At 41.9% G+C, this 11,074-nt stretch overlaps 1 protein-coding gene across 1 annotated transcript in view; it reads right to left on the bottom strand.

The window, feature by feature from the left end:
- Window positions 1-220: 220 nt before the first annotated feature.
- The window catches only part of aplp2 (amyloid beta (A4) precursor-like protein 2), a gene marked incomplete at its 5' end in the record, with an annotated part of 68,955 nt that continues 58,101 nt past the window's right edge, over window positions 221-11,074 (bottom strand). Inside the window, 4 exons of the mRNA XM_038986637.1 lie at window positions 221-1,391; window positions 1,798-1,953; window positions 3,007-3,087; window positions 8,095-8,177. Of these exons, the coding sequence (XP_038842565.1) occupies window positions 1,290-1,391; window positions 1,798-1,953; window positions 3,007-3,087; window positions 8,095-8,177 (422 nt within the window). The remainder of the gene's footprint in view (window positions 1,392-1,797; window positions 1,954-3,006; window positions 3,088-8,094; window positions 8,178-11,074) is intronic.

Genomic DNA, 11,074 nt, shown 5'->3' with positions numbered 1-11,074 from the left:
GGACTCTGGACCACTACAACCCATCAGAGAACATATCAGGAGCCAAAACATGGACTCTGGACCACTACAACCCATCAGAGAACATATCAGGAGCCAAAACATGGACTCTGGACCACTACAACCCATCAGAGAACATATCAGGAGCCAAAATATGGTCACTCTTCCATAATTCATTCACATATGAAATGTGTGGACTATGAACAGGGTGATCATCATATTCATTGAGATGGGTCAGGGGGTAATAAGGGGTAAGTCTAGTCAGTTCATTGAGATGGGTCAGGGGGTAATAAGGGGTAAGTCTAGTCAGTTCATTGAGATGGGTCAGGGGGTAATAAGGGGTAAGTATGGTCTGAGTTGTGTGAGATCAGCTGGGGGTCTGTGCACTCTCCTGTCTGCACACTCTCCTGTCTGTCTGTCTACTCTCCTGTCTCTGTCTGTCTACTCTCCTGTCTGTCTGTCTACTCTCCTGTCTGTCTGTCTACTCTCCTGTCTGTCTGTCTGGCCGCATCATGCCCGTACCAAAACATCCCAACCCAGCCCAGCCACCATCCCACAGTCTCAACATCTTCCCTGGTGGAATAAAAACAGCTACTATATATATATATATATATATAATTTTAAACTGTTTATGTATATTTTGTTTGTAATCATAACAAAGAATAGAAAGTATCTGAATTCATGATTTTGTTTTCATTCTTTTTCCTCATTTGTAGTTTTACTATACTTTATAGTAAAACTACATTTACTTTACTACATCATTTAATTAGGTACAAAGAACCTTCATATACAAGCAATCTATTGAAAAAGACACCAACAACATGTTATTATGAGAAAACCGTCAGAAGGTATTTGGGGACACTGGTACGATGGGAAAGAAAACGTTAGTGTCCCCCTCGCTGTGTTGTCACAGTCTTCCATGCGTTGCTTGGTTTTTTTACCTTGTTGCATGTTTTTAAAAACAACAAATTAAAAAAAAAAAACATCAGAAGAAATGTAATACATCTTGATCTTCAGAGAGTAATCGTAATAATTAATAATTAAATCACATATTATATAAAACAGAGATAGGTACATCTCCTTTTTAAAAGAAACCACATGATTCAAAGGGAGCTGTATAGTACAATAGTAGCAGTAGTTTTAGCAGGATTTTGTCAAGGATCAGTTTTAAAACAAATCCAATATATGTATTGTAATCTGATGTAATTATGCAAATGATTTTTGAGGAGTATGTTTTGTTATTGGTCAGTAGTATGTTGCCCCCTCCTCTCTGCTTGGTGCCACAGCGAATCCTAGATCTGCATCTGTTCCAGGTATTTGTAGGTGGGGTTCTCGTAACCGTGGTTCTGCATCTTGCTGAGGTGGCGCTCCTCTGGGGTCAGCATGGGGTCAACCTATCACAGGACAGGTCAGGGGTGAAATAGGCAGAGCTTAAAGGTATCAACAGTCCTGTAATCAAACTCTACGGCCGGTTATTTGCCCTGAGCAGAGAGGTTATCTGAGTACAGAGGTTTCGAGGTCAGGTCAGGGGTGAACTAGAACCTGAGCAAAAATAACTTATTATCCTGAGTACAGAGACCTTAGAGAATGGATTGAGCTACAAGTACTGTGTTGAGTGTGTGTGTGTGTGTGTTTACGCACCATATGCATTGGCTTGTGTGTGTATGCGTTTGTCCACGATGCCGTGACTGATGGTTCCGTACTGTGTGTGTGTGTGTGTGTGTGATGTCGTAGCTCACCTCCACAATGCTGTGGCTGATGGTTCCGTACTGTGTGTGTGTGTGTGATGTCGTAGCTCACCTCCACAATGCCGTGGCTGATGGTTCCGTACTGTCTCTTCCTCAGAATAACCAGGCTGATCACTATCACCATTGCTATGGCCACCGCTATCACCAGCAGACCAATCAGAGCAGAGCTCCCGAAGCTGAAGTCCTCGCCCAGAGGGCGGTAGGATTCCTAGAGGAGAGAGAGCGAGCGAGAGAGCGAGAGAGCGAGCGAGAGAGAGAGCGAGCGAGAGAGCGAGAGAGCGAGCGAGAGAGCGAGCGAGAGAGCGAGCGAGAGAGAGAGCGAGAGAGCGAGCGAGAGAGCGAGAGAGAGAGAGCGCGAGAGAGAGAGCGCGAGAGAGAGCGCGAGAGAGAGCGCGAGAGAGAGCGCGAGAGAGAACGCGAGAGAGAGCGCGAGAGAGAGAGACAGAGAGAGAGGAGAGAGAGACAGAGTGAGAGAGAGAGAGTTAGTTTGTGTAAAGACAAAAACAAACACTATAAGACAGACATGACATCAGAGTGAACACATGCATGATATATTAAAAAAACAATCTTTATCTTGAACAATCTATTTATAACTACCTTACGGTGACTATATGTAAAGCCCTGTCACGACCCTGTCATGGTAATAACCCATTGAGTTTGATGCAGGATGAATAGTCCATCCACAGGCAGCCATAGGATCTGTCTGGTCCCACTCACACAGATGCTGAGGTGCCTCAGCTCTTTGTGTGGATAAATACATTCAGTGGAACCTGTGTACATTCCAACACATACATGCATCCATGCAGAAAGTCCCGTCAGGATGGTGCAACATGGAGAGTCAAACCTGGTGCAGACGTGTAGATGGGAGTTTCTCACACTATGAATAAACAGAGGGACTTATGCTTCTTTGGTTTCCCCCTTTATCCCCATCTTACCCTCCCTCCCGCTTCTTCTCCATCCTACCCTCCCTCTCGCTTCTTCCTCTCCTTCCCCCATCCCTCCCTCTCTTTCCTTCCCCTATCCCTCCCTCTCTTTCCTTCCCTCTTTCCTTCACCCATCCCTCCCCTTCCTGCCAGCACTTCCCCATGTTAACCAGATGGGGGCACTGTGCTGTACTCACCAGCAGTTCCCCATGTTAACCAGATGGGGGCACTGTGCTGTACTCACCAGCAGTTCCCCATGTTAACCAGTTGGGGGCACTGTGCTGTACTCACCAGCAGTTCCCCATGTTAACCAGATGGGGGCACTGTGCTGTACTCACCAGCTCATCACCATGCATAACGCTGACTCTCTCAGCACTGTATATCACTTCCTTTACATCCAGAGTCTCATCAACCACCTGCTGACAGCACACACACACAGGGCCCAGGTTACACCGCTGACATGGCTCGGTGTGTGTGTGTGTGTGTGTGTGTGTGTGTGATATGGAGTATTGTGTGTGTGTGTGTGTGTGTGTGTGTGTGTGTGTGTGTGTGTGTGTGTGTGTGTGTGTGTGATATGGAGTATTGTGTGTGTGTGTGTGTGTGTGTGTGTGTGTGTGTGTGTGTGTGTGTGTGTGTGTGTGTGTGTGTGTGTGTGTGATATGGAGTATTGTGTGTGTGTGTGTGTGTGTGAGATATGGAGTATTGTGTGTTCATGTACACCTATCTACCATAGTGCGTGTCTGTTGGTTGAGAAGGGGGCAGAGAAGCATAGAGACTGGTTGTGTGTTCAGTCTGTAAAGATCAGAGGCTTTATGGTTGTCTAGGTTACCTAGAGGTTCTCTTCAGAACACATGTTTATGGTTGTCTAGGTTACCTAGAGGTTCTCTTCAGAACACATGTTTATGGTTGTCTAGGTTACCTAGAGATTCTCTTCAGAACACATGTTTATGGTTGTCTAGGTTACCTAGAGGTTCTCTTCAGAACACATGTTTATGGTTGTCTAGGTTACCTAGAGGTTCTCTTCAGAACACATGTTTATGGTTGTCTAGGTTACCTAGAGATTCTCTTCAGAACACATGTTTATGGTTGTCTAGGTTACCTAGAGGTTCTCTTCAGAACACATGTTTATGGTTGTCTAGGTTACCTAGAGGTTCTCTTCAGAACACATGTTTATGGTTGTCTAGGTTACCTAGAGGTTCCTGCTACAGACAAACAACCATTTATAGTTTCATGTAATATAAAATGTAATGTTTTAACTCTGATTGTTCTGTGTTTGGACTCCACATGTGCAAAAACAATAATACTGTCATGCATAACAAACATTTAAAAAAAGAACACGACTGCATTACACAAACACAGTTATACGCTTGGCCTTGGATCTGCCTGACAAACACATGACAAACACATGACAAACATTCATCTGCAGGATCCAAGAGGAAGGAGGAGACATGATGCTTCTGGTAAATGAGAGCATGCAGAAAGAAGATGGCTACTGTGAAATACTGTGATCCATGGACTATATCCTCTCTGTTTTAGTGGCGATCCATGGACTACATCCTCTCTGTTTTAGTGGTGATCCATGGACTATATCCTCTCTGTTTTAGTGGTGATCCATGGACTATATCCTCTCTGTTTTAGTGGCGATCCATGGACTATATCCTCTCTGTTTTAGTGGTGATCCATGGACTATATCCTCTCTGTTTTAGTGGCGATCCATGGACTATATCCTCTCTGTTTTAGTGGCGATCCATGGACTATATCCTCTCTGTTTTAGTGGCGATCCATGGACTATATCCTCTCTGTTTTAGTGGTGATCCATGGACTATATCCTCTCTGTTTTAGTGGTGATCCATGGACTATATCCTCTCTGTTTTAGGGGCGATCCATGGACTATATCCTCTCTGTTTTAGTGGTGATCCATGGACTATATCCTCTCTGTTTTAGTGGTGATCCATGGACTACATCCTCTCTGTTTTAGTGGCGATCCATGGACTACATCCTCTCTGTTTTTAGTGGTGATCCATGGACTATATCCTCTCTGTTTTAGTGGTGATCCATGGACTATATCCTCTCTGTTTTAGGGGCGATCCATGGACTATATCCTCTCTGTTTTAGTGGTGATCCATGGACTATATCCTCTCTGTTTTAGTGGCGATCCATGGACTACATCCTCTCTGTTTTAGTGGTGATCCATGGACTATATCCTCTCTGTTTTAGTGGTGATCCATGGACTATATCCTCTCTGTTTTAGTGGCGATCCATGGACTATATCCTCTCTGTTTTAGTGGTGATCCATGGACTATATCCTCTCTGTTTTAGTGGCGATCCATGGACTATATCCTCTCTGTTTTAGTGGCGATCCATGGACTATATCCTCTCTGTTTTAGTGGCGATCCATGGACTATATCCTCTCTGTTTTAGTGGCGATCCATGGACTATATCCTCTCTGTTTTAGTGGCGATCCATGGACTATATCCTCTCTGTTTTAGTGGTGATCCATGGACTATATCCTCTCTGTTTTAGTGGTGATCCATGGACTATATCCTCTCTGTTTTAGTGGTGATCCATGGACTATATCCTCTCTGTTTTAGTGGTGATCCATGGACTATATCCTCTCTGTTTTAGTGGTGATCCATGGACTATATCCTCTCTGTTTTAGTGGTGATCCATGGACTACATCCTCTCTGTTTTTAGTGGTGATCCATGGACTATATCCTCTCTGTTTTAGTGGTGATCCATGGACGATATCCTCTCTGTTTTAGTGGTGATCCATGGACTATATCCTCTCTGTTTTAGTGGTGATCCATGGACTATATCCTCTCTGTTTTTAGTGGTGATCCATGGACTATATCCTCTCTGTTTTAGTGGCGATCCATGGACTACATCCTCTCTGTTTTAGTGGTGATCCATGGACTATATCCTCTCTGTTTTAGTGGCGATCCATGGACTATATCCTCTCTGTTTTAGTGGCGATCCATGGACTATATCCTCTCTGTTTTAGTGGTGATCCATGGACTATATCCTCTGTTTTAGTGGCGATCCATGGACTACATCCTCTCTGTTTTAGTGGTGATCCATGGACTATATCCTCTCCGTTTTAGTGGTGATCCATGGACTACATCCTCTCTGTTTTAGTGGTGATCCATGGACTATATCCTCTGTTTTAGTGGTGATCCATGGACTACATCCTCTCTGTTTTAGTGGTGATCCATGGACTATAGGATGGTGCATCTCATCTAAAGCTTGATGATATATCAGAGCTAAGCAGGTACATTACTATCTATACATATATATATACATATACATATATACACATATATATATATATTACTTATTACATATATTACTATCTATACTACAATATATATTACTTATTACATATTACTATCTATACTACTATATATATTACATATATTACTATCTATATTTAGATATACTACTATATATATATATATATATATATATATATTACTTATTACATATATTACTATCTATACTACGATATACTACTATATATATTACTATCTATACTACTATATATATTACTTATTACATATATTACTATCTATTGTTAGATATACTTGATCTACTATCATATCTGGATATTCCAGCCTATTCACCAGAACCCTGAGTTGTTTTAGGGTCATTTCAGAGAGTATTCACACTACAGTGCATTCAGAGAGTATTCACACCCCCTGACTTTATCCACATTTTGTTGTGTTACAAAGTGGGATTAAAATTGATTTAATTGTCATTGGTTTGAACGATCTACACAAAACACGAAGTGGAAGAAAAATAGTAACATTTGTAAAAAAAAATTAATGTAAAATAAAACACGAATATATCTTGATTAGATAGGTGTTCAACTCCCTGAGTCAATACATGTTAGAATCACTTTTAGCAGCGATTACAGATGTGAGTCTTTCTGGGTAAGTCTCTACGAGCTGTGAGTCTTTCTGGGTAAGTCTCTACGAGCTGTGAGTCTTTCTGGGTAAGTCTCTACGAGCTGTGAGTCTTTCTGGGTAAGTCTCTACGAGCTGTGAGTCTTTCTGGGTAAGTCTCTACGAGCTGTGAGTCTTTCTGGGTAAGTCTCTAAGAGCTTTCCACACCTGGATTGTGCAATATTTGCCAATTATTATTTTCAAAATTCTTCAAACTTTGTCAAATTGTTTGATAACCATTTTCTGGTCTTGCCATAAATTTTCAAGTAGATTTAAGTCAAAACTGTAACTCTGCCACTCAGGAACATTCTTGGTTAGCAACTCCAGTGTAGATTTGGCCTTGTGTTTTAGGTTATTGTCCTGCTGAAAGGTGAATTAATCTCCCAGCGTCTGGTGGAAAGCAGACTGAACCAGGTTTTCCTCTAGGATTTGGCCTTGTGTTTTAGGTTATTGTCCTGCTGAAAGGTGAATTAATCTCCCAGCGTCTGGTGGAAAGCAGACTGAACCAGGTTTTCCTCTAGGATTTGGCCTGTGCTTAAGCTCCACTACGTTTATTTTTTATCATGGAAAACTCCATGCAACTTATTATATGACTTGTTAAGCAAATGTTTACTCCTGAACTTATTTAGGCTTGACATAACAAAGGGGTTGAATACTTATTGACTCAAGACATTTCCAGAGCTGACAAGGTAAAAATCTGTCGTTCTGCCCCTGAGCAAGGCAGTTAACCCACTGTTCCCCGGGCCCTGAGCAAAGCAGTTAACCCACTGTTCCCCGGGCCCCGAGCAAGGCAGTTAACCCACTGTTCCCCGGGCCCTGAGCAAGGCAGTTAACCCACAGTTCCCCGGGCCCTGAGCAAGGCAGTTAACCCACAGTTCCCCGGGCCCTGAGCAATGCAGTTAACCCACTGTTCCCCGGGCCCTGAGCAAGGCAGTTAACCCACTGTTCCCCGGGCATCGAAGACGTGGATGTTGATTAAGGCAGCCCCCACCCACCGCACCTCTCTGATTCCGAGGGGGTTGGGTTAAAATGCTGAAGGCATTCAGTTGTACAACTGACTAGGTATCCCTCGTTCCCCCTTTCAGCTTTTATTAATTTGTAAACATTTCTAAAAACGTAATTCTACTTTTACGTTACGGGCTTTTGTGTGTAGATCAATGACATAAAATCTAAAATGTCCTCCATTTTGAATTCAGGTTGTAACGACAACAACAGCAACGTGTAAATACGTTCTGAAGGAACTGTATTTAAGGGGCAGAAGGACATTAAGTTGAGAAGAGGGGATCTCAGACACTGTCCACTATCATTGATTATTGATCAGGTGATCAGCAGTTTACTCTGACTTGTGCGGTTACCATTGAAGTTATACTGTATACAAGATGTCTATAGCGGTGAAAGACGGACGGACGGACGGACAGTCAGAAAAATACAGGCAGGCGGCCAGGCAGACGGCCAGACAGGCGGCCAGACAGACAGATCTCTCACCATGTTGTTGTTGACCTTGGGCATGCTGTTGATGATCCTCTCCTCGGCTCCGATCAGCCCGTCCTGGCCGTACATCCCTGAACCTGTAGGGGGCAGGAGAGAGGTTCGAGGTCAGGGATTAGAGGAACAGAAAACAGAGAGGGAGACAGTGGGTTGTGTGACTGTAGTCCAACTGGACTCACTGATGATATCGTTCGAATCAAATTCTTGCTTCAATATACCACATTCTTAATAGTTGCGCCATCCTCTGTGTAGAGCCTCAGGCTTCGTCTTTAGTCCGGAGGTTCAGCAGCTTTACAGGAAACAGTTCCATGCTCTAAACTCAGTGTCCTTTGACCTTCTTCATTAAAAACAACTTCCAGAACTCAGTTCAGTCTTATAGAATCTACTGGGTGCCACAAACTGGAGTATAGAGTCAAATAAGAAGCTAGGGACCAGACGGTAAATAAATAACATAGAATACACACAAAGAAGATACACCATGAATAAATTAACGGAGAGAGACAGATGTAGAGAGAGAGAGAGAGAGAGCTGGTCCTAGGGCTCTGTTCACAAACACAAACACACCCCACAGAGCCCCAGGACAAGAGCACAATTAGACCCAACCAAATCATGAGAAAACAAAAAGATAATTACTTGACACATTGGAAAGAATTAACAAAAAAACAGAGCAAACTAGAATGCTATTTGGCCCTAAACAGAGAGTACACAGCGGCAGAATACCTGACCACTGTGACTGACCCAAACTTAAGGAAAGCTTTGACTATGTACAGACTCAGTGAGCATAGCCTTGCTATTGAGAAAGGCCACCGTAGGCAGACCTGGCTCTCAAGAGAAGACAGGCTATGTGCTCACTGCCCACAAAATGAGGTGGAAACTGAGCTGCACTTCCTAACCTCCTGCCAAATGTATGACCATATTAGAGAGACATATTTCCCTCAGATTACACAGACCCACAAAGAATTCGAAAACAAATCCAATTGTGATAAACTCCCATATCTACTGGGTGAAATACCACAGTGTGCCATCACAGCAGCAAGATTTGTGACCTGTTGCCACAAGAAAAGGGCAACCAGTGAAGAACAAACACCATTGTAAATACAACCCATATTTATGCTTATTTATTTTCCCTTTTGTACTTTAACTATTTGCACATCGTTACAACACTGTATATAGACATAATATGACATTTGTAATGTCTTTATTCTTTTGGAACTTCTGTATGTGTAATGTTTACTGTTAATTTTTATTGTTTATTTCACTTTTGTATATTATTATTACCTCACTTGCTTTGGCAATGTTAACACATGTTTCCCATGCCAATAAAGCCCCTTGAATTGAATTGAATTGAGAGGGCTGAAGACAGAGAGAGAGAGAGAGACAGAGACAGAGAGACAGACAGAGAGACAGAGAGACAGACAGAGAGACAGTCAGAGAGAGAGAGAGAGAGAGACAGAGAGACAGTCAGAGAGAGAGAGAGAGAGAGACAGAGAGACAGTCAGAGAGAGAGAGACAGTCAGAGAGAGAGAGACAGTCAGAGAGACAGAGAGAGAGAGAAAAAGAGAGAGAGAAAGAGACAGAGGGAGAGAGAGTCAGAGAGAGAGCGAGAGAGAGACAGAGAGAGAGACAGAGACAGAGAGAGAGAGAGACAGAGAGAGAGGGTCAGGGTTAAGACCATTACTGAATGATTGGTCTTAGTGGAGAACAATAGTCTGTGTTGATTGTCAGGGTTGTCTAGGTTACCTTCTAAATGTAATCCGTTACTAGTTACCTGTCCAACATTTTAATCAGTAACGTAACTTTTAGATTACCCAAACTCAGTGATGTAATCTGATTACATTCAGTTACTTTTAGATTACCCAAACTCAGTGATGTAATCTGATTACATTCAGTTACTTTTAGATTACTGTCCCCTTTAAGAAGCATTAGAGGAAGACAAACATGTATGTTACCAATTGAACGACATCAATTGCAGGATAAATCAATGTTAAAGTTTACATAGCCGACCATATATGGATGTTAAATTTTACTTTATGGGTTGGTTATGTAGGCTTCTTCTAACCCATCGCTTCCTACTACATATAAAAATATGATTAAATTATATCTTCACGTTAAAAACCAAAGTCTATCTGAATTCCAGTCATTACAGTAAATGTTACACCCCTTGATCCTCAAGAACAGGACTTATATGGAAGTTGTGTTACCAGAGTATGACCCCAAAACTAAGGACTTATTAGCCAGTCGTACTGTGTTGATTATGATTGCGGACGACTGATTAGGCTCATTGATTCGAGTTGAAAAATAAATGCTGTGTTCATGGAATGGCTTTGAGCCCAACTGAAAAGTTCTGTTTACATGTCATAAAGTTCTGTTTACATGTCATAAAGTTCTAGTTCTGTTTACATGTCATAAAGTTCTAGTTCTGTTTACATGTCATAAAGTTCTGTTTACATGTCATAAAGTTCTAGTTCTGTTTACATGTCATAAAGTTCTGTTTACATGTCATAAAGTTCTGTTTACATGTCATAAAGTTCTGTTTACATGTCACAAAGTTCTGTTTACATGTCATAAAGTTCTAGTTCTGTTTACATGTCATAAAGTTCTGTTTACATGTCATAAAGTTCTGTTTACATGTCATAAAGTTCTGTTTACATGTCATAAAGTTCTAGTTCTGTTTACATGTCATAAAGTTCTGTTTACATGTCATAAAGTTCTGTTTACATGTCATAAAGTTCTGTTTACAGGTGATAAATGAGTGTCACATGCTGCATTTGCTACAGGCCTATTGTTGACCTTTTAGTTGGTGACATTTTGAATTCAACCATAAAGGGCAAATCCACAGATGAAACATAAACAGTAACAAAATGATCACCACTCTGATTGGTGGTCATCATTTGGTGGGTCATCATAGTGGTCTCTGATTGGTGGTCATCATTTGGTGTGTCATCATAGCGGTCTCTGATTGGTGGTCATCATTTGG

Source organism: Salvelinus namaycush, unplaced genomic scaffold, assembly GCF_016432855.1.
Source record: "Salvelinus namaycush isolate Seneca unplaced genomic scaffold, SaNama_1.0 Scaffold533, whole genome shotgun sequence".
NCBI classification, from domain to species: domain Eukaryota; kingdom Metazoa; phylum Chordata; class Actinopteri; order Salmoniformes; family Salmonidae; genus Salvelinus; species Salvelinus namaycush.
Note: the sequence above shows the minus strand (reverse complement) of the source record. Positions and strands in the feature narration are given on the sequence as shown.